At 40.8% G+C, this 24,273-nt stretch overlaps 1 protein-coding gene across 1 annotated transcript; it reads right to left on the bottom strand.

The window, feature by feature from the left end:
• Window positions 1-12: 12 nt before the first annotated feature.
• On the bottom strand, window positions 13-24,273 carry LOC124869998 (probable serine/threonine-protein kinase roco7). Its single transcript, XM_047368339.1, has 11 exons — window positions 23,855-24,273; window positions 19,971-20,058; window positions 19,271-19,372; window positions 15,445-15,510; window positions 15,276-15,304; window positions 15,049-15,186; window positions 9,708-9,794; window positions 6,141-6,215; window positions 5,940-6,046; window positions 4,057-4,237; window positions 13-3,956 (listed from the first exon to the last, which is right to left on the bottom strand). The coding sequence occupies exons 1-11, from the start codon at window positions 24,011-24,013 to the stop codon at window positions 2,970-2,972; spliced, it is 2,019 nt and encodes a 672-aa protein (XP_047224295.1). The 5' UTR covers window positions 24,014-24,273; the 3' UTR covers window positions 13-2,969.

The raw sequence follows: 24,273 nt of genomic DNA, 5'->3' as shown, positions 1-24,273 counted from the left end.
ACTGCAATGGAATCAAACATATTTTCTTTTTATTGAAAAATGATACAATATACAGAGAAAAAAATGCCAAAAAGTCTCACACTAGATCACAGTTAGAACTGACAAAGTCTAAGCATGTTTAACAAATCAAATCCACAAACTACAAAATACCTTATAAGCAGGAGGGGAAAAAAACAACAGTGCCGCCTCATTAATGTGGCATTCAAGTGCATCATTTGGTTACACTTGTACCGCTTACAGTATGTTATGCAGCAGTTTAGAAGTAGTTTAAATTACACAGGTGAAGTCAATCTGAGAAATTGCCAGGAGAACATACTCAGTCCCTTTCAGACACACTAATCCAATGCTAACTGAACGTGTCAGATTCATGTCAGAAGAAACACACAGGTCACTTTTACGCACCTTGAAACATATCTTTCCAACAAAGGCACAAGTGTGAACAACATGCTGTCCTATAGAATTAGAGATGCGCCAATCAGAGTTTTGTGGCTGATTGATGTGGCTAAACCTTCCAGCCATAAGTGGTGAATATTTAATTATATTAGAAGCAGTGGTCATGATCCACTGTATGTGTGAGAGATATGAGTGTAAAACAAAGTGGATACTTAAAACTGTCTTTAGCATCTTCTTTAGTGATTAGCATGGTTAGCGTGGCAAGCATAATGGTGCAATCCCACCGAACGCGGATTCTGCGAATATTTCACGTCATTTGTGTGCTTTTGCTCGCTTGACATTACGCATGAACTCTGCATTGCCAAGTGGCAACAAGCAGCAACGCTTCGCCGCATCATCAAATAGGAGGAGCTTCCATCTGCTGCTTGCTGGTTTCAACTGAACATGGCGGACATGGATTTCACGGACCTAATTACGGTGTTTTACCTGTGGAGAGCCGAAAAACACCGTCGACGTCCCTGGGTTCACGAGATTCTTCAGGGATAAGAACTGTTCGGAGAGTACCACCACTTACTTCAGGAGCTGCGTCTGGATGATGGTCTATTTCAGTAGTACTTCCATCTGTCCAGGACCCAGTTCGAAGATCTGCTGTCCTGCGTTGGGAGACGAATCAGCCTCCGGGACACCAACTACCGGCGCTGTATCCCCTCTGCTGAACGCCTGTCCATCTTTCTTCGGTGAGTAAATAAATCTCAGCTCAATAAAAAAACTTCTGATTTTTAATGTCCACATCTCCTAAATATAAGATATATATAGCAAGTGACGTGCTGATATAAATTGGCCAAAAGACAGTAGTACAATGGCACTATTTTAAAGTTTTACCGGCTACTCCAGTCTCCTCACTGACTCTTCTCCAGCCCAGGTCCTTTCTGTACTTGTCTCGGTAAAAATAATTACTTGAGTCATACAAATCTGGCTTGCCGCACAGCGCCACTATAATTTGGTCCTCCATCATCACTGACAACCGCTTCTTCTCCGCTGCGGTCCTTCACCCTACGTCACAGCCACATCCAGTCCCTGATTGGTTGACGCGACGCGAATTTAGAAAAAAGTTCCGATTTTTCAACTCGTCCACCGCTCTCGCTTAGCTCGGCGCGCCTTTCGCACCACGTCCTTCGTCTCCTTTGCAACGCCTCACGCCGCTCCACTCCCGAACGCGCCTCTACATAGGGATAACATGTAAATCGGCCGCTCCTACCACAGAATCCGTGTTCGGTGTGAACGCACCATCAGTAAAAAAGCACTCCAGTGTGTATATTTCAGGGAATTTAGATTGTTACATTAATTTTTATGTGTCCAGAAGGATGTTAATATTTCCTAATTCAGCATGTTTCATGACAGCGTGTGACATTTAAAAAGAAAAAACTAAGAAACTTTGCAAAAATCCTGTACATTCAGCCTTCCTTTTAATTGGCACAAGGCTTGCTCTCTTTCACTCTCTTGCATTGTGATAGGATTTCTCAAGATCTCTTTGAAAATACAGTTTCCTTTCTAGAAACTTTCATCCATCTTTAGTTCTTCTTCTGACTTCAAGTTGAAAGACACTGAAAATAACTTTTAAGTCTTCCTTCTTCAGAAACAGCGTTCACAGAACGTGAAGAATGTTGTTGTCAGTGCGACCTTGTACAGGTGTTCACTACAGTCCCCATTTTAAAAGACGGATGTCACTGCAGATCAAATCTGCCTGTATTCAGCAACTGGTTGCAGAAGAAGAATCTATGGAGGAATAGTGCGTTCCATTTGTACCTGGAAATTGGAATTTCTGACCCTCAAATAGGAAACTCCAACTGTAACGCCCCTGTAAGTTGGAATTACAAGTCAAAAAGTAGGGGGAAACATGACCATATCCGATTTCCGCTTTCAAGATGGCTGCTACTTGCATCAACAGTAGTAATCTTTCTATGAATGATTTTTGCAATTTTCAATTATTAATGTAAGATTTAGTCATTCATAAACCGTACAGGAACTGTTACAAAATCTGGGATTCATAATCAGCTAAGGAAGACAGATCTCGTCCCCTACAGATCGTGCGTTGCTTCCATCATGAAACACCATTCGTGAGGACAGAAACGGTGGGTATAAACCAGGAGTTATGTATGGTGCATTCCCTGATTTAAAAAAAGATCTGATTTTTGAGTTTGCAACCAGCTTATCACCAGTCTGACTGACTGGTCAGGGCAAATCAAGCTGAACATCATAGAAATCTTGTCAGCCGTTGATTCCATCTGTATAATTATGGATATGGAAATACGGTGGATGTAAAAGTGACCTTTGTTTAAATAACTGACCGCCATTGTTGTTACAGCGGTTAATCATAAAAAGCCTATGTCTGAAAGGGCTTTGGATTACTTTGCTATCTCTTGAAACACATGGGTGTGTTATTAAACTTAATTAAAATTATGTGTCTGCCTAATCTGAAGACTATGGCACAATTTGTTGCTCAAATGCTGTCTGTTTGAACAAGTTAAATCATTTTTCAATTTCTGCTTGCTACAATACATCTACCCATGTGTTTCCTAGTCACTGTCGGACCAATCGAGCTCCATCATGTCCATGGCGGCTGTCGCCATGTTGATCTTTGTTCCATGACGCACGCTGCAGCTCTTCACAGAGTTCTGATTGGAAGATGCTCGCATGCTCACCTGCATCCCAGAGTGGCCGACAACGCCCACTTCACCTCTTATCTTCTGGCTGATGGCTTCACTGAGGTCGCCCCTGACTCCCTGGACTGCAACCCCTACGTCACTTCTGCGACCCCTGATGCCCACTTCACTCCTGACACCCTGACCCATCACCTTTATCATTCCCAGGTCACTCATATTCATGTCCATGTCACCAAGTCTGTCCATCTCCCCCATCTCATCCATATCTAAGGACAGCATGTCACCTAGGCTTCCAAAACTTCCTCGGAGACCCTTAAACATGGATGGCAGCCTGCTTCCCTCAACCCCTCCATCTATCCCTTTCTCCTCTAACTTGTCCCCTAATTTTTCAATATCCCACCCTCCCTCCTTCTCACTCTCCCCCTCTGCCTCCCCAAATCCTCCTGAATACCCTCGGACTATGGTGGTGACTCGGCTTCTTTGCATGCCTCCTCGCTCTCTGTCGCCCTCCTCCCAGGTCCTCTCCTCCCTTTCCACGACGCCTCCTGGGAAGCTCCTGAGTGTTACCTGCACCCTTCCTCCCTCCAGACACCCACTATCATTTTGTTCCTTTTGCCCCCAGTCTTTCTCCTCAATAGTTCCTTCATCTTCCCTGTCCTCTTCAAACCTTCCCTGTAACCCTCGAAGCATGACATGCAGCCTGCTACCGTCAAGTGAACCCACCCCCCTCTCCAGCGCAGCACTGCTCCCTCGCTCTGTGTCTCCATTGCTGAGTGTGCGGAGGAGACAGCTGACACCAGCACTACTGACCCCTGCACTGCTGAGGTTGGTGCTGTTGGAGTCCTGGGAGTGTGAGCGGAAGAAGGAGCCAGAGGAACCAATGGACAAAGGTGTGAAGAACTGATCAAAAGAGAAAAGGCAAAGGTTACTGTGATGAAAAAGCTCTTCAACAAATATAGTTTTAACAGAATGAGATCTGGGTAATATGGCTTCTACTTACTGGTGAAATGTTTGAGCGGTCCATGAGTAGAGAGGTTGGACTGGGAGTCCTGTTTGACCTCTCCATCAGCCTCTCCTCCCACAGTCTGAGCCGCCTCTCCCTTTCCTCCAACTCTTTCTCTTTGGAGTAAAGCTCCCTCTCCAGCTTCCGAAGGCGCTCAAGGGTTGATTCAATTTCACATCTGCCGAAGTGTGCATATGATGCATACAGATAAACAATCAGTTATGACTAACCAGATGCACCTCTTGCAGACCAAAAGCCTCTCAGAATGAAGAGAACCATATTAAATGGCAAGGCTGCAATTTTAATCTGCTGCGCTGCTCTTATCAAATAAGTAGGGGAACAGTGTTTATTTTATTAAAAAAAACTTCTTGTCCTCCCGCATGTTAAGTAAAGACACATTTAGCCTTTATGACTTTGGAAAGGCAAGCAGTATGTGAGATTTGCTTAAGTAGCAAATGTTTGCATTTCAGAATCTAATGTGTATTTTTAGCAGATTTATTTAAGTATTTGATTTAAAAAGTATTTATATTTGAATTTTACACAGCATCCCAACCAATGTTTTACTTTTTTACTTTAAACCAAAATGTACTTATTTACAAATCTGCAACTTGCAACTCTTGGTATCACTAATAATCACTGTGCTGTGAAAAAGTATTTAGCCCTCACAGATTACTTCGGTTTTCACTTTATTTGACACCTTTTAAAAAGTTATGACCAAATGTTGGTTGTATGAAACAAAGATAACCTCAGTACATAAAAAAGCAGTTTTCAAATGAGGGTCTCGTTTATTAAGAGAAAAAAACTATCTAACCCAATCTGGACCTATCTTGTTATGTTTTCAGTCAAGTTTCAACCGTCAGACCCAGGCCTGATTACTGCCGGTGATAGAATCAACATCACCAAGCAAACATCAGACAAAGATAATCTGAGTAAATATAAAATGCTATTTTCAAATCATGATTTCATTTATTAAGGGGAAAAAGCCAACCAACAGAAGATCATGTAAAAACCTTCAAAGATACTAAAAGAGAAAGAGAGAAAACAGATCATATTGATTTCATCACTATAATATATTTTTGCTGCAGTACTGTCTGCTTCCACAAAAGGTCACTGTGGGAGCTTGTGCCTGACTGTCCTCTTTCGACATGTACTCACAAACACCTCTCACAGCAGCTAAATATAGACTGAGTCTGGATGCACAGCCATATCTCCTGTGTTCTTTCAGCACGGCACTTCCCCAATCATTCATCCCGCCCCTTTACCTCCTACGCTTTGCCTCCCCCCTCTGTGTCTAACTTTTTCCACCTATACCCAAGCATTCACTCAGAATTGATTGCCTTCGCTGTGCTCATGTTAAATATGCACAGAATCTCACACCATTGCTCCTCTGGTCAATTGCCCACATCTCCCTCCCTCCTTCCCTTAGTCAGTCCACCATTGTTTCTCTTTTTTCCTCAATGTTTCTCCCTTGCTCTGCGTTTCAGAATTCACACTCACACATTACATTTCTGTTCCTCCCTGACCCTCTCCTCTTCAACTCACATTTGATTTTTTTCTCCATGTCCCACATGCACCCTCCTTTTCCACTCCAACTTCTCTGTATCCCCCCTGACCCTGTGGAGGAGTAGAAGAATCTCTTCCAGGGACACTATCCAGAGAGCTTAATATAGACTGAAGCCCAGTGCAGGGTCACACATGCAGCGCTTCTCCTGAGTTTCAGATTCCCACAGAGTTTTGCATTTGTCCATAAGCACATGTGAGCAATGTTATGTGTGCATATACAGTAAATCATTGAGAGCTTCGGATGATTCACCAGATGTTTTATGCTACATATTTTATTTTGCATTGGTCACTGTGTGTGTGTGTTTATGTATGTGTACCTCCACTGGTCCTTGTTATGTAGGAAAGAGTTGCACTGGTCTGGCAGCCTGCTGTCGTTTGCCATGGTCTCCAAGGTTAGCAGCACTTGCTTGAATTGCGGTCGCTCCTGCAGATGATGAAATGAACATAGAATATGAAAACATAAGTTTCCACTGAGGAAAACATACTTTACACTTTTATCCACAGTCGGTTTGTTTTACCTTTGGATCTGCTTGCCAACATTTCCGCATCAACTCTGCAAAACTTGCAGGGCAGCTGGTTGGGATGGTTAACCTCTAGATGTTCAAACATGTGCACACACAAAGGAAATATCTGTTACCAAATTAAGCAACAGTGGCAGTCAAAATGAGCAGAGGAGTAAATGGTCCTGTGAGGCAGCACTTCCTCCTGTTTTTGCGGATAACATCGTTGTGACAATCCAGGCACGCTAATGTGCAGCAGGTAGGTTTGCCAGACCTGCCATCTTAGCTTAGCACATTAGCTTGCTGTCATTTGTCAGCACCCGCAATTACAACTAAATGACAAGATGGATTTTAAACTGCATCGCTAGGATCAGTTAATAAGATTTGAGTTACAGTGAACAATGTAACAGCTGGCCTTGTGTTGTAATCCAATCAAAATCTCAGCTAAATCAGAAGAATGTGGAAAGGTAGGGCATCATTCATGATTTCTTACAAGAATTGTCCTTGCATTTTAAGTGAAGTATTTTAGATTCACTGCTTTTCATCTGTAAACAGTTTGTGAACCTCCTCGAAGCACCCTAATAATATATTTCCAGCTAAATTCCTTAAAAATGAGACATTGCAGCCTTTTTGTGCCTTGTAAAAGTACACCCTATCACATTTTGTCAAATTACGGCCACAAACTAATATTTTTGTTTTTGTGATAGACCAAGGCAAATTAGTGTGTAATTGTGAAATGGAAAGAATATGCTTTTACACTTTTAAACAAATAAAAATGTGACAAGTGTGGCACACATCTGTTTATGTAAATGTGTATATGAGTTAATTGTTTGTAGATCCACTTTTGCTGTGTCCCTTACATGGCTTGTGTCAAATTGGACTTTTATGGTTTTGTTTTGACTTTGTTTTTTCCACTCTTACACAAAAGCAAAATTCATGTAGTGTTAGACTACAAATTGCCTTGCCAAAAAATTCTCCCACCTGAACTCTGAATCTCTGCAGCTCCTCCAGAGTTACCATGGGTGAATTTGCAGCTTTTTGGTTTATTGCTCTCCTTTGGCATTTACACACAATTGAGTTTGTTTTCCATTTAGGAGACTTCTGAAGGCAATCGGTTGCACTGGAATTTTTTAGAGGTATAAGAATAAATGGGTATAAAAACAAATGCACTTTTCAGATTTTTCCGTGGAAAAACATTTAAAGCCTTCCACCTAAAAGACATTTTTGTGGTTGTAACATGAAAAGGTAATGGGGATATTAATACTTGTTCAAGGCAAACTCTTGCTCGTGACACTGTTTGCTTAAGAACTCAATACAACACTGCATTGTTTTTTATCTAAAAATGTTTTACTTACTCTTACATGACAGAACAATTTGTATCTCATACTGAGAGACTTGATATTAAAGACAATAGAATGACTCAAGACAAGAACTACAGTGGCTGCTTCTTTGTATCCGACCAATTAAGTACAGTACTTTAAAACCTTTCTACTTTATTAGTTTTTAACTGACTGTGCAGTTGAGCTCAATTGATTTGAAATGAACAAAATGTCAGCCCTTTAAACATTTGCAGAAAATGTACTTACACTATCTATGCATCACTGAACTACAGGGGTTGGACAATGAAACTGAAACACCTGGTTTTAGACCACAATAATTTATTAGTATGGTGTAGGGCCTCCTTTTGCGGCCAATACAGCATCAATTCATCTTGGGAATGACATATACAAGTCCTGCACAGTGGTCAGAGGGATTTTAAGCCATTCGTCTTGCAGGATAGTGGCCAGGTCACTACGTGATACTGGTGGAGGAAAACGTTTCCTGACTCGCTCCTCCAAAACACCCCAAAGTGGCTCAATAATATTTAGATCTGGTGACTGTGCAGGCCATGGGAAATGTTCAACTTCACTTTCATGTTCATCTAACCAATCTTTCACCAGTCTTGCTGTGTGTCATTGGTGCATTGTCATCCAGATACACGGCACCGCCTTCAGGATACAATGTTTGAACCAGTGGATGCACATGGTCCTCAAGAATGGTTCGGTAGTCCTTGGCAGTGACGCACCCATCTAGCACAAGTATTGGGCCAAGGGAATGTCATGATATGGCAGCCCAAACCATCACTGATCCACCCCAATGCTTCACTCTGGGCATGCAACAGTCTGGGTGGTACGCTTCTTTGGGGCTTCTCCACACCGTAACTCTCCCGGATGTGGGGAAAACAGTAAAGGTGGGCTCATCAGAGAACAATACATGTTTCACATTGTCCACAGCCCAAGATTTGCGCTCCTTGCACCATTGAAACCGACGTTTGGCATTGGCATGAGTGACCAAAGGTTTGGCTATAGCAGCCCGGCCGTGTATATTGACCCTGTGGAGCTCCCGACGGACAGTTCTGGTGGAAACAGGAGAGTTGAGGTGCACATTTAATTCTGCCATGATTTGGGCAGCCGTGGTTTTATGTTTTTTGGATATAATCCGGGTTAGCACCCAAACATCCCTTTCAGACATCTTCCTCTTGCGTCCACAGTTAATCCTGTTGGATGTGGTTCGTCCTTCTTGGTGGTATGCTGACATTACCCTGGATACCGTGGCTCTTGATACATCACAAAGACTTGCTGTCTTGGTCACAGATGCGCCAGCAAGACGTGCACCAACAATTTGTCCTCTTTTGAACTCTGGTATGTCACCCATAATGTTGTGTGCATTTCAATATTTTGAGCAAAACTGTGCTCTTACCCTGCTAATTGAACCTTCACACTCTGCTCTTACTGGTGCAATGTGCAATCAATGAAGACTGGCTACCAGGCTGGTCCAATTTAGCCATGAAACCTCCCACACTAAAATGACAGGTGTTTCAGTTTCATTGTCCAACCCCTGTACTTTCTAATCAGCAACCAGCAGCAGAAACGCAACTTATCTAACTCTTCCCCATTTAAAAACCCATTGGCATAATCAGAGGTCCCAATGAGCCAAGACAGTAAACCCAACGCAGTAAATGGAAACTTTTTTTTTCATTGGGGATTAATCTTAAAATATCTGCAACTCTGAGTGGAGAGAGGGCGAGTTGAAGGGTCAGGAAGACACAAGTAGCTATGTAGAGAGAAATCAGGCAGACTGGGAAAGAGGAAGAGAGAGACAGCCTGAGTTATTTAGGGAGAGTATTTGGAGATTAGCCAGTAGCTATGCCGGAATCATGTTCTCCTGGTTGTTTGTTGACCACTTGTGTCCATGTGTGTGTAAATGTGTGGCTGCTGAGGTCATCAACTGAAACACAGACCTCGTGTAACCACCATCCCCTACCACTTGTAAACCTCTAAAATCAACCCTCCCATCACTGAATTTTTTCCCTCTCTCTCTTGCTTGTAAAGGCTTTAGCCTGGAGAGAGCCTGGCCAAGCTCCACTGCTGTGTATCCAGGCCTTACATGAACACAGAACTGACATCACGCCTAAAAATACTTGGCTGAACGAGCTTGCAGTGGAAACCTGGAGAGCATTGCATTGTGCCTTCAACTGTCTTGAACTCTGTTGGGTCAGCATGCTAGCAGCGGGTTAATGAAGGTTTTTGAGCATGTGTACAATACCTCTTGCTTTTCCACCACCAGCCACGCAACCTGCAGCCCCTCAAAACCTTTGAAAGGAACCTCCCGAGTCAGCATCTCCCACAGCACCTGACCACAAAGCATTAGAATTATTACAGAGACAAAGCAAAGTCTTCTGTAAATCCAGATAGGTATTAACATGAATATGTTAGGGAAGAATTGATGCACTTTATTTACAGCTTATGAAAACCCAAAACCGAATTTCTCAGACAATAGGAATATTACATAAAAACAATAAAAATAGGTTTAAATATGAAAACATCATGTTATGACCTGGGGAAGACTGCTGACTTGACAGTTGTGCAGCAGTCAATCAGCGACACCTTCTACAGGGAGGGTAAGCCACATAAGGTCATTGCTAAAGAAGCTGGCTGTTCACAGAGTTTACGTTGAAGGAAAGTTGAGTTGAAGGAAAAATGTGGTAGAAAAAGACACACAAGCAACTGGAATAACCACTCTCTAAAGAGGACTGTGAAGCAAGGCTCATTTAAGAGTCCACAAGGGAAAGGTTATAGAAGAATAATATGCAATGTAAATTCTTATTAATATTACTACTAATACTAGTATTCCATCACATATTGTAAATATGACCAACACTATATACTTGGATTTATATATACTGCTCAAACAAATAAAGGGAAAACTTAAACAACACAATATAACTCTAAGTAAAAATCAAACTTCTGTGAAATCAAACTCTCCACTTAGGAAGCAGCACTGATTGACAATCAATTTAACATGATGTTATGCAAATGGAATAGACAACAGGGGGAAATCTTTGGCAGTTAGCAAGACACTCAATAAAGGAGTGGTTCTGCAGGTGGGGACCACAGACCACTTCTCAGTACCTATGCTTTCTGGCTGGTGTTTTGGTCACTTTTGAATGTTGGTGGTGCTTTCACACTCGTAGTAGCATGAGACGGACTCTACGACCCACACAAGTGGCTCAGGTAATGCAGGTCATCCAGGAAGGCACATCAATGTGAGCTGTGGCAAGAAGGTTTTCTGTGTCTGTCAGCGTAGTGTCCAGAGCCTGGAGGCGCTACCAGGAGACAGGCCAGTACACCAGGAGACGTGGAGGAGGCCGTAGGAGGGCAACAACCCAGCAGCAGGACCGCTACTTCCGACTTTGTGCAAGGAGGAACAGGAGGAGCGCTGCCAGAGCCCTGCAAAATGACCTCCAGCAGGCCACAAATGTACATGTGTCTGCACAGACGGTTAGAAACCGACTCAATGAAGATGGTATGAGGGCCCAATGTCCACAAATGGGGGTTGTGCTCACAGCCCAGCACCGTGCAGGATGCTTGGCATTTGCCAGAGAACACCAGGATTGGCAAATTCGCCACTGGCACCCTGTGCTCTTCACAGATGAAAGCAGGTTCATACTGAGCACATGTGACAGACGTGACAGAGTGTGGAGACACCGTGGAGAGTGATCTGCTGCCTGCAACATCCTTCAGCATGACCGGTTTGGCAGTGGGTCAGTAATGGTGCGGGGTGCCATTTCTTTGGACGGCTGCACGGCCCTCCATGTGCTCGCCAGAGGTAGCCTGACTGCCATTAGGTACCGAGATGAGATCCTCAGACCCCTTGTGAGACCATATACTGGTGCGGTTGGCCCTGGGTTCCTCCTAATGCAGGACAATGCTAGACCTCATGTGGCTGGAGTGTGTCAGCAGTTCCTGCAAGATGAAGACATTGAAGCTATGGACCGGCCCGCCCGTTCCCCAGACATGAATCCGATTGAGCACATCTGGGACATCATGTCTCGCTCCATTCACCAACGTCACGTTGCACCACAGACTGTCCAGGAGTTGGCAGACACTTTAGTCCAGGTCTGGGAGGAGATCCCTCAGGAGACCATCTGCCGTCTCATCAGGAGCATGCCCAGGCGTTGTAGGGAGGTCATACAGGCACATGGAGGCCACACGCAATACTGAGCCTCATTTTGACTTGGAGGACATTACATCAAAGTTGGATCAGCCTGTAGTGTGTTTTTCCACTTTAATTTTGTGTGTGACTCCAAATTCAGGCCTCCATTGGTTAATAAATTTGATTTCCATTGATGATTTTTGTGTGATTTTGTTGTCAGCACATTCAACTTTGTACAGAACAAAGTATTTAATGAGAATATTTCATTCATTCAGATCTAGGATGTGTTATTTGAGTGTTCCCTTTATTTTTTGAGCAGTGTATATATAGATATATATATATATACAGTACAGACCAAAGGTTTGGACACTCCTTCTCATTCAAAGAGTTTTCTTTATTTTCATGACTATGAATATTGTAGCTTCACACTGAAGGCATCAAAACTATGAATTAACACATGTGGAATTATATACTGAACAAAAAAGTGTGAAACAACTGAAAATATGTCTTATATTCTAGGTTCTTCAAAGTAGCCACCTTTTGCTGTGATCACTGCTACGCACACTCTTGGCATTCTGTTGATGAGCTTCAAGAGGTGATGATTTTCCAACAGTCTCGAAGGAGTTCCCAGAGATACTTAGCACTTGTTGGCCCTTTTGCCTTCGCTCTGGGTTCCAGCTCACCCCAAACCATCTCAATTAGGTTCAGGTCCGGTGACTGTGGAAGCCAGGTCATCTGGCGCAGCACCCCATCACTCTCCTTCTTGGTCAAATAGCCCTTACACAGCCTGGAGGTGTGTTTGGGGTCATTCTCCTGTTGAAAAATAAATGATGGTCCAACTAAACGCAAACCGGATGGAATAGCATGCCGCTGCAAGATGCTGTGGTAGCCATGCTGGTTCAGTATGCCTTCAATTTTGAATAAATCCCCAACAGTGTCACCAGCAAAGCACCCCCACACCATCACACCTCCTCCTCCATGCTTCACGGTAGGAACCAGGCATGTAGAGTCCATCCGTTCACCTCTTCTGCGCCGCACAAAGACACGGTGGTTGGAACCAAAGATCTCATACTTGGACTCATCAGACCAAAGCACAGATTTCCACTGGTCTAATGTCCATTCCTTGTGTTCTTTAGCCCAAACAAGTCTCTTCTGCTTGTTGCCTGTCCTCAGCAGTGGTTTCCTAGCAGCTATTTTACCATGAAGGCCTGATTCACACAGTCTCCTCTTAACAGTTGTTCTAGAGATGTGTCTGCTGCTAGAACTCTGTGTGGCATTGACCTGTTCTCTAATCTGAGCTGCTGTTAACCTGTGATTTCTGAGGCTGGTGACTCGGATGAACTTATCGTCCGCAGCGGAGGTGACTCTTGGTCTTCCTTTCCTGGGGCGGTCCTCATGTGAGCCAGTTTCTTTGTAGTGCTTGATGGTTTTTGCGACTGCACTTGGGGACACTTCCAAAGTTTGTTCGGACTGACTGACCTTAATTTCTTAAAGTAATGATGGCCACTCGTTTTTCTTTACTTAGCTGCTTTTTTCTTGCCATAATACAAATTCTAACAGTTTATTCAGTAGGACTATCAGCTGTGTACTGTATCCACCTCATGCACAACACAACTGATGGTCCCAACCCCATTTATAAGGCTTGAAATCCCACTTATTAAACCTGACAGGGCACACCTGTGAAGTGACTACCTCTTGAAGCTCATCAACAGAATGCCAAGAGTGTGCAGAGCAGTAATCAAAGCACAAAGTGGCTACTTTGAAGAACCTAGAATATAAGACATATTTTCAGTTGTTTCACACTTTTGTGTTCAGCATATAATTCCACATGTGTTAATTCATAGTTTTGATGTCATGAAAATAAAGACAACTCTTTGAATGAGAAGGTGTGTCCAAACATTTGGTCTGCACTGTATGTATGTATATATATATATATATATATATATATATATATATATATATATATTTATGTGTGTGTGTGTGTGCACAATGATTTGAGAGTTGTGTGTTGTTTGATGGATTATTTGTTAAAAAGCCTGAAATGTTCTGGTTCAGTGATGACAATAAGATGATGTGTTGTTTAATTTCAATGTATTTAAACTGGCTACCTTTGTTTGTAAAGCCTGGAAGAGATGGCAGGCCTGTTTTCCACAGCCCTTGAGGGCTGGGCATACTGAGGTATGCAAGACACAAAAATAATAATTTTTTCATTCAGTTATTACATATTCAATAAACCTTAATTCAAAAAAGTGGGGCTGGTGACAGTGTCTCAAGAGCCACTAAGCAGAGACGTAACCCAGACAGGGGCTACAACTGTTGCATTAATTTTGTTAAACCACTTCTCAACAAGAGTTAATGTTAGAAGTGGCTAAGGAGAAGATTGACTGGACTGTTGTTCAGTGCTCTCTTTTCCGTTTAAAGTAAATGTTGTGTCTGGGGATTGGGGTAGCCATGTTATCTGCTGGTGTCAGTTCACTGTGTCTTATTAGGTCCATAGTCACAGCAGCCGTCTAACAAGAAGAGCAGTTCATGCTTCCTTCTGCTGGCAAGTTTTATGGAGATGCTAACTTCATTTTGAAGCAGGCCCTTTCACCTGCCCCTATTGGCAAAAATATTAATACCCTGTTTATATACCATGGTATTACTGTGCTTGACTGAACAGCAAATTGTCCTAACCTAAACCCCACAGAGAATCTGTGGAGTATTGTCAAAGAAAGTTCAGACATAAGACTGAACAATACAAATGAGTTGAAGGCCATCATCAAAGCAAACTGGGCTTCCTTAACACCTCAGCAGTGCCACAGACTGATGGCCTGCAAGCCACTCTGCATTGATTCAGTAATTCATGCAAAAGGAGTGTTGCATAAAGGTGCAAAGGCAGTCAGATTTCATAAATTGGAAAATTTGTTCCAATGAGGCTCGTTTGTCAGATTAAAAGTCCTTTTTGAAAATAACCTTTAAACAGGTATTAAAAATACTTTTCATTAAGGCCACATTTCTGTATTTAAAATGTTTTTATTGGTCTGATGTAATATTCTAAGCTTAAATGTTGTATTTTTATTAGCTGCATGTAGAAAATCATATATTTACAGAAAGAAAGGCTTGAAAACATCGGCCTCTGTGTAATTATTCTATATAATGTGTTTTACTTGAATTGAGTTACTGAAATAAATGAACCTTTTAATAAAATGAACTTTTCAATATTGTAATTTATTAAATATGACTGTACTGTACAGTGCATAGATGACATTTTCAGTAAGCAAACATTTTAAAATAAACACAAATACTTGAACTATAAATCACTATGTAACAAAACAATGTAAAAGTTATACTTTTTGAAATAAATTGCTGAAATAAAGATTATTTTTTATGGCTAAATATGTACGCATTTAATGAAGAACTTTATAATCCATAGATTATGACTGTTTGATTGCATATTTAACCAACTTACCACACCATATGAGTAGGCGTCACAGGTCTCAGAGACAGGAAGACTCTGAATAACTTCTGGAGCCATCCAGGGAAAAGTCCCCACCACAGTCATATGGGTTGTGTGAGACAGAAACTTAGATGCTCCAAAGTCACATATCTGAAACACCAACATGAGAAGATTGAAATATCCTATTACAAAATTGTAGTAGATGTTTTTAAATAAATTATGAGACCATTGTTGCATACCTTTAGTACTTTATCTGCAGTCATTACCACTGTAAACAGACCAGAAACCAGTCAGAGCTTAACAACATGTAGTTTGCTGCTGTTGCTCAAAAGCAAATGTGATGCACAACTCAACACTTAAATATAAACAAAACATATTTTAATAAATCTGAATAAAGAATCATGTTACCATTTCGTGACTTGAGATCTCTGTGTATCACTTTGACTGGAGCTTCTGCATGGAGGTAATGCATTCCTGAAAGGAAATGAATTAACTCCCGTGAAGAAAAAAATGTTTTAGACTTTCTAAATGGTTTAAATGAAATGACGTGGCAGTACACCAGCCTCTTCAAATTAACCTTGATCTTATCTATAAACTACATAAGAAAGCTTTTGATTTTAAAGATGACTAAAGCAGAAAAAATGATTTGCAAATAGCTCAAAATAACTCAAAGCAAAGTAGACTTGGCAGTAATATTCTGTATAATTTTGCAACTTATGCAGCCGAACTGCAAACTGGAATCCATTTGTATTTGAGTTAATAAACACTGAGCACATAAATTTTGTTTAGGTATAGGATCCACATTTTCACACTCAGATACTGCGCCACCAGAAAGTATTTGCACCCTTTCAATTTTTCACTCAAAACAGTCCAAAAAAGAAAACGTGTTTCCAGATATATTTTTAACTTCATAACACATCTAAACATCGAAAAATAATTGGTTCATAACAAGCATTATACCATGACAGTGAAAACAGAGCTTGGGTGAACTTGATTTCCTCTGCTCATCCTTCAGATTCAGATTCAGATTCCATCTGTTGTGAATAGCTCATGGAACATGATTTGAAATGGAAGACATGTGTCTATATGCTGTACAGTCTCACAGTTGACAGTGCATATCATAATAGAAACTAAGCAATGATGGAAATTACCTGTGGACTTCACAGTCTGGATCATGTAAAAGCCTAAATATAAAAAGGATCCAAAAACATTTTGGAATCACCAAACGTCCCGAAAACCTCTGTTGTCTCCATTATTTGGAAAAGAAGAAAGTTTGGACCCACCACGACCCTCCCTAGATTTAGCCACTTGACCAAACTGAGTAATCATGGAAGAAGAACCTTGATTGGAGAGGTGACCAAGAACCCAGTGATCAATAAGGCAGAGTTCAAGTGCTCCCTTGTAGAGGTAGTAGAACCATCCAGAAGGTCAGTCATACACGCTCCACCAATCAGGCCTTTATTGTAGAGTGGCTAAATGGACATGGCAGCTATCTTGAATTTTCCTAATACCTTAGAGATTTTCAGACCAGAAGAAACAAAATGTTCTTATGTGATAAAACCAAAATAAAACATTTTGACCTTAACTTCAAGCAACAGTCACTGCGCATCACCTGGTTAACTTCATTCCTTCTGTGAAGCATAGTGGTGGCGGCATCATGCTGCAGGGATGTATTTATATTGTTGGATCTGGATGACTATTCTGTTTAAAGGGTAGGGTGACACCAGCCAAAAAGATAACCTGCTCCAGAGTGCTCTAAACTCAGACTAGAGTGACACTCTATCTTCCAGCTCAACAACAAAACACAAAGTTAAAATAGCAAAAGAATGGGTACAGTGAATCTGGTAATATATGTAGTTAGGCCAGCCAGAGCCTTGATTTGTCTCTACTTTATCTCTACATCACTGGAAACAGCTAAAGTTATCTAGCAATACTCCCCATCCAAGCAGAGTGAGGATTATAGGATCTGCAAAGAACATTTGCAGAAAATACCAACCAAAGTGTGCTAAGCTTGTAAAGACACAACAAAGAAGACCTGAAGCTGTAATGGCTGACAACGGTGCTTCAATTACTTATGTACATATTATGTTTGAAACTGATTTTTCTTTTTTTAGCAATCTCCATATTTTTACATACTTACTAATTTTTGGAAAATTTGCAAAGTACCTTGCAAAAGGTTTTATACCCCTTCAGTTTTTCCACATTTTGCCATGTAATAACCTCAACCTTCAGTGGATTTTATTAAGATTTTATCCATGATGTTTCTGCTGTGCTCTTTGGTCTTCATGAGAGGTTTCTCTGTAAAATTTTCAAAGTTGTAGCCAAATTGGGGCCAATGAAAAGTTTTTTTTATTACATAATTGTATAGAGATGGGCATTCAAAGGTGGTGTATTATAAAGAGAAAAACAGAAAACAGACATAAAAAATAAATAAATATGCTGATTCATTGAAACTGGTCTTCTAGTCTCCTAAATTCACTAAAAAGTGAGTAGGGTCAGCAACTTTACAGAGGTGGGGGCTGAGTACAAATGTACACCACATTTTCAGACTTTCATTAAAAAAGATATATATTCGTATATCACAATAGCGATTAGTTAGCATTACTAAGACAGTTCATGTGTTTCCCCTAGAGAATGTAGACCCTAGATTTCTAAAAGGTTGCCAACATTTCAGACTCCATTATGTTCCCTAACAGACGGGTTGAAATCTCAAAAGGATAAAGCAGAGGAACTTTGCTCCATTCAACCTTCTTGTTATCTGCTGATGGTCTCTCTTGCAGCCACAAGGTGCTGCAGAAATGTCTCAACACATAGAGAATACAGTTCTTTTTCAAACTCCTTCTTACATCCCTGAATTTAATTTAAAAAAGGTTAACTGATACAGAAAATAGCTAACTCTTAGTCTCATTTCCCTAATAAAATTATCCACACTGAAAAGTTTTGTTATTATAATTTGGCAACGCCTAGGTATGGTGGGTTTACATACTGGTTACAAAGATCTGATGATTGAGTTTCAAACCGACTGGTCACTGGTGAGGCCTGATCAACCTATAAACTGGACAATTCCTTTTAACAACATTAAAACATTAACAACAGGTGTCCCACAGGGACCAATACTTGCTCCACTTTTTTTGTTATATATAAATGACCTACCTAAAATCTGTCCAGGTGCAGGACTTCAAAGGTACGCAGATGATACAGTGGTATATGTGAGTGGAAAAAATATTCAGCTCATTACTCCGTAACTACAACATTTAGAACCGGTGACCTTTAAAACATCAGGTCTCACTATTGATGTTAGTAAAACAGTGTTGGTTTGCTTCTCTTCTGGGCCACATCCTATGGAGGAGCTGCACTTAAAATTCAATGGTCAAGATATCATGCAGGTTGAGGAGGTGAAATACCTTGGTCTCATTCTAGATAAGCATTTAACATTTGAGAGTTATATCAAAAACATTGTAAAAGATTTACAAAAGTAAATCTATATAGTTTCATTAGAGATTGCTTGCCAATTTCTGCTGCTAATGTTTTTATGCACGCTATGATTTTCTCTCAGTTAGGGTACTGTCTAACCTCCTGCTCACAGGCATCAGCCACAACAATTTAACCACTGAGAATGATCTACAACAGAGCCTTAAAGATGATGGATAGAAAACCGATTCAAATACACCACTGTTTGGTTCTGCAGAAATTAAATGTAGTAAGTTTAGAAAATTTTATAAAGTTCTGTAATTTAAAATTTATGTAAATATGTCTGTACAAACAAGCCCCTTCTTTTCTCAGTGAGCTCATAGTTCAACGCAGAGCATGGGGCTCCATAACACGAGGAGCCTCTAGTGGAAACGTTAAACTGCTACGGAGAAAAACATCTTTTGGACAATCAGCATTCTCCATCCAAGGCTCCAAACTATAGAACTTTTTGAGCCCTGAACTCAAATTGAATTCACAGTGGGGACATCTAGGTATGATCTTAAACAAGGTCAGTCATGTGATCACCATTAACTCATTGTGTAATGTTTTACACTTTTTATTGAATGTTTTAACTCTGTGTTTAATTGTTTTTTTGTTGTGAAGGCCCTTCTGGGGACGAGCTTTGCAAATTAGCTATGGCTACAAATGCTATAGTTTATGACGTTAAATGTATATTTGTCCCTATTAAATAAATAAACATAATTATAAACAACAGGATTTTACTGTGCATCTCTTCATAATTAAAATAGTGTTTAAAGTGTACCTTTGGCCATCTGTATGGCCCATGTCATGATTTGCTCCATGTCCATTTCTTCACTCTGCTCACTGGAAATGTACTCATACAGAGACCCTCCGCTCGCGTATTCTGTAAAGCAATACACACACAAGCACTGAGAAGCAGTAAGTAAAAAATTCAAAACAAATGTACATTAATGCCTGTATATAAGTGAGAACAGACGCATCTCCTAAGTGATATCTGCAGCTGTACTTTTCTAAGTGTACCAGCGAGTATTATTGCTGGACACAGCTGTAGGTTTGGGTTTAAATTTTATCTTAACTGTACGGCCAGGTCCAGGATTACAGGCACATCCAAGCATTCTGGACTCAGCAGCAAACTTTGTGCCAGGAAAGTGGAGGAAGACTGAGTGTTCAGAATGCTATGATCTTTTTAAGCAGATTTATAAATACTGCTCAGCTATCAGAGCATGTGTTAAGGTGTGTGTAACTTGCCCATCTCAAATACGCATGCAGAAAATTAATAACCCCAAGCACCAGCTTGTACATTTGTTAACAGGACAATGTGTCCCTTCCCCTCTCAAATAACCTGTTACTTTTTATAAAGGTGTGTTACTGCATCTCAATTGATTATTCTACATTTGCATCAATCTATTGAGCTTTAAGTTGATGCGTGTCATCCAAATGGCCGCATAAGTCTCACAAAGACACACAATGTGGGGTCTGACCTGTGACAATGCCATAGTTGGGAGGTTCCAGCACGGCTCCATAAAACTGAATGATGTTCTTATGACTCAGTACACTGAGAATCTCAGCCTGGATGAGGAGACAAGGCAAAGACAGACTGAGAAATATAAACACTTTCTTTGGGAAACTCCCTAAGTTTTCCAGTATCTGGCACTGACATAAAAACAACCTTTAAGTGAAAAAAACTAAATGTCCTAAATGTTAGTCATTTGTAACAGTGTCTGCAGGAGGACTGAGCTGAGGGCTAAATATTTTTCATTCTGAGTCTCCAAAGAGCTTCTACACCACAGTGACAAACATGCCATTCATCAGAGTGGACGTATGCTCCAGATCATAATATCTACCAAACTATAAAATAACTACCAATCAGTTAAACAGCGTTACAAAAAAAATATATATATACATACCTTGCAAATGTATTCATGCCCCTTAAAGTTTATATATGCACATCACAACCTCAAATGTCATTGAATAGAATTGTGGGTTTTAGGTGATTGGTTCAAAACAAAGTAGTGCATTATTGTGAAGTGGAAGGATAAGAATGCAAGGTTTTTAACATTTTTAGAAAATAACATTTTAAAGGTTTGGCATACATTTGTCCTCAGTCCTCGCTCAACAACAGTTTACTATAGTTAAAGCTGTAAGTATTTTGTGGTATATCCCTCCCTCCTTTGCACATAGAGACTGGAATTTCTGCCAATTCTTCCTTACAAAATAGCTCAACCTCACTCCGACCTTGGAATCAACTGGATTTAGGCTTGGACTTTGACTAGGCCATTCTAATATGCATTGATCTAAGTCCTTCCACTCTTACTCTGGTTGTATGTTCAGGATTGCAGTCCGTCTTGACAGTAAACCTTCACCCATTCTCAAGTCTTCTGCAGCATCTGACAGACTGTTCTACCTGAACTTCCCTAGAGTTCATGGACCTTTCTGCTGCTTCTCTGATAAAAAGCTCTGCATATCCATCCAGTAGGTTTAGCTGAGCTTTTATTAGGCCCAAGCAGGAAGGCTGCAAAGGGCCTATTGTAATCGTAGGACTTTCTTTCTTTCTTTTTTCCGTTGCGTCTTTGCGGGGCAATTTGGGGACTTTGCCAAGCCCCTAGATGCACACGATTTTACAAAGTTGTACCCCGATGAAAATTTTGTTCCTTAATGCCATGCCCCCAAACGTGAGATAGGCTGAACCGTAAGTCGTAGAGATCTGAAATTTGGCACACAGGTAGAGCTCCTCAAACCAAGAAAAAACGTCTCTTGGAGCGTTGATCCAAACCCAACAGAAAGTCAGCCATCTTGGATTGAAGCTGCCATTTTGACCCTGGTTTTGCCCTTTCTAGCCCACATATCTGAGTGTACTCCTCCTACAGCTTTTGACTTAGAGACTTGAAAATCACTCAGTATACTAAACTGTATTTATATAAGTAAGTAAACTTTATTTATATAGCACCTTTCACAGACATGGGAAGTCACAAAGTGCTTTACAAAAAAAAGAACATAAAAATAATAAAAACTATAAGAAATCAGTGAAATAAAATTTTAGCTAATATACTCTTAAGGCACTGGGGATCAAAAGTAATCAAAAGCTTTTTGATACATGAAAGCATGTGGGCGTGGCCACGCCTCAAAATATGACGTCTCGCCATGAAAGACGAAATTGATTTAGCTCCTACAAGGAAAATCACAGAGACCTGAATCCTACTGAGATTGATCTGCGTCTGGCCCTGAACAATATTCACTGATCAGATGCATACATCATCAAAGCCCCGCCCCCTGAGAACAGGAAGTGTCATGTTTTCCTTTAGAGAGTCAATTTTTGATGTTCTTCACCTAATCAATGTGAAACTGTCCCAAGTAACAGATAACATGATGGCATAGACAGTCGCCAATACTGACCACTTTAGCTGGAGAGCCATATGATGGCATGGCAAATTCTGATGTCACGCCACGGCCATACGTTTGGCTCTAAATTACACATGCATGGTCCGATTCACTCCAAACTGAATATGGCTGGTCTTTGTCAGCCCCCAAACAGCTCTATTGGATTACATTGGAATTTGGATCAACAGCGCCCCCTAGGACACTTCAAGGGCTATATCTCCCTCATACATCCTCAGATCCACTTGAAATGTAGTATAGATAATCATGCGTTAATGATGGAAATGTTGACAAGGTGAACTGATGACATCATTTTAGCCCCGCCCACAAACAAACGAGTGCAGCTTGCATTAGGAATGTCCGATTTACACTAAACTGATCATGGTTGATCTTTATCAGCCCCCAAACAGCTCTATTGGATTACATTGGAATTTGGATCAACAGCGCCCCCTAGGACATTTCAAGGGCTCCATCTCCCTCATACATCATCGGATCCACTTCAAATGTAGTATACATCAGGGATCAATGCTGAACATGTTGCCAGTCAGTTTATGACATAATTTCAGCCCCACCCACTAATAAACAAGTGAATGCAGCTTCCATCTGGAAGGTCGGATTTCCTCCAAATTTTGAATACTTCTCGCCAGACCAGAATTCTGCATTAGTGAAGATCATGACATGACGCTCACAGCGCCACCTTGAGGCGACATTTGGAATTGAACGGCAGCCTCGTTGGTTGTGTGCAGCCGGCGATGCCAGGGTCGCTGCACAGGCCGAGTTGCGCTGAGGTGCGAGGGCCTTCAAGGCTGCTTGCTGCGTTAATTGTTTTTATTTTTGCCCTTATTTTCATATGATGGATGAACCAGTATTCTGTGAGATGTTCAAAGCATGGGATATTGTTTCATAGCCTAATCCTGTTTTATACTTCTCCACAACTTCATCCCTGACATGTCTGCTGAGATCCTTGATGTTGTTTGTTTACTGATGCTCTCTAACAAACCTCTGAGGCCTTCACAGAACACCAGGATTTAAACTTAGATTAAATTAAACAGAGGTATATTCTCTTCCTTGATTTAGCATTTTGCACTCTATTTTACTTAGGGGGTTATCACATTAAAAATAGTTTGAAAACAAATGCATGTGACACTTTTCAGACTTTTAGTTTTACAAAATATTTTCCACTTCTTTATTATACACTACCTTATGTTGGTTTCAATGAAATACCTTTTAAAACGTTTGAATTGAGACATGAAAACATCTGGAAGAAATATTGAAAAACATCATTTTGCATGTTTTTAAAGATACCTATTAAAATGTGCCATCACTAAGCTCTAGTTCATAAATCCTTTCCCAGCATTTGCTCATGAACTTTATACACACATCTTCCCTCCCTGAGTATACCATATTGGTCTGTGACTGTGAGAACACGGGACTGAAAAAAAAAACACTCAATTCACAAAATAATTGGTTTGCGTTTTACCTAATGTTCATGAAAGAACCATTTATTGGTCTTTAGTGGAATTGTTCACCTCAACTACTATAAAATGCATAAACTGTGTTTTTATGTCCAGATGTGATTAAGACTTTCCAAAAAATATGTTTAAAAGCCACTACTCTACTTTTTACTACCAGCTCTGTGCTATTAACAGGAAATCATGTTTAAGTCAGCTTCTGGGTTTAATTGATGGAAATCTGCTGAACTGCAGTGAAGTAAGCCTCAAATCATATAGCACAAGGATAGAAAAGGTAAAGCATACAGAAAACTACACTGAGAGGAAAAGGTGCACAGAGGAAGTATGTGCAAGATAAACATGTTAGATACTAGGCAGGGAGAGAGGAGGAAGGCAGAGGAAGAGTCTGGGAAATTAAGTGGAAATGGATAGTTGTTGAATTTATAAGGCCTAAACTAGATAATACTGTGGATGTAAAGCACTCATTTATGCACTTCCACCTGGGAAAAGAATTACCACTTTATGTCTCTCTTCTTTACCTCTTTGTCGATCTTGAGAAGCTTCTTCACAGCAACTTCCTTGTCTTGCGATATCCAGAGGGCCCTGTAAACACTCCCAAAGCTGCCTCCTCCACAGTTCTCATAGAAAAGCAAATCCTCATGCTTTATCTGTACAAACGACGAGCCAGGGGACGACATGGCATACTGACTCACGGACACTCAAACACTTTCATGGACACGCATAACACTGGGGAACAAAAGGAAAAGTGAAAAGCACTTAAGTCCAACCTCTGTCTACAACTGCAGACCTGTCACAGATCAGGACGAGATCAGAAAAAGGTAAAGTGAAGCACAGAAGATTCCTCTGCAGGTTTGGAATACGATGTTTGTCAGTTAGCTAAGTGAACCAGTGTGTCAAGAAGACTGAGTCAGAAAGTGCTGGAAGAAAGGGAGAAGTT

Source organism: Girardinichthys multiradiatus, chromosome 6, assembly GCF_021462225.1.
Source record: "Girardinichthys multiradiatus isolate DD_20200921_A chromosome 6, DD_fGirMul_XY1, whole genome shotgun sequence".
Taxonomy (NCBI): domain Eukaryota; kingdom Metazoa; phylum Chordata; class Actinopteri; order Cyprinodontiformes; family Goodeidae; genus Girardinichthys; species Girardinichthys multiradiatus.
This window is presented reverse-complemented; position numbering and strand designations above follow the sequence as displayed.

Excerpts from the sequence above, each read along its gene's own strand:
- LOC124869998 (XM_047368339.1), bottom strand. The coding sequence starts at position 24,013 with ATGTCGTCCCCTGGCTCGTCGTTTGTACAGATAAAGCATGAGGATTTG. Across the intron at positions 19,373-19,970 it reads CAACTATGGCATTGTCACAG|AATACGCGAGCGGAGGGTCT; the intron begins GTCAGACCCCAC and ends ATTGCTTTACAG. Across the intron at positions 3,957-4,056 it reads ACCGCTCAAACATTTCACCA|TTCTTCACACCTTTGTCCAT; the intron begins GTAAGTAGAAGC and ends TCTTTTGATCAG.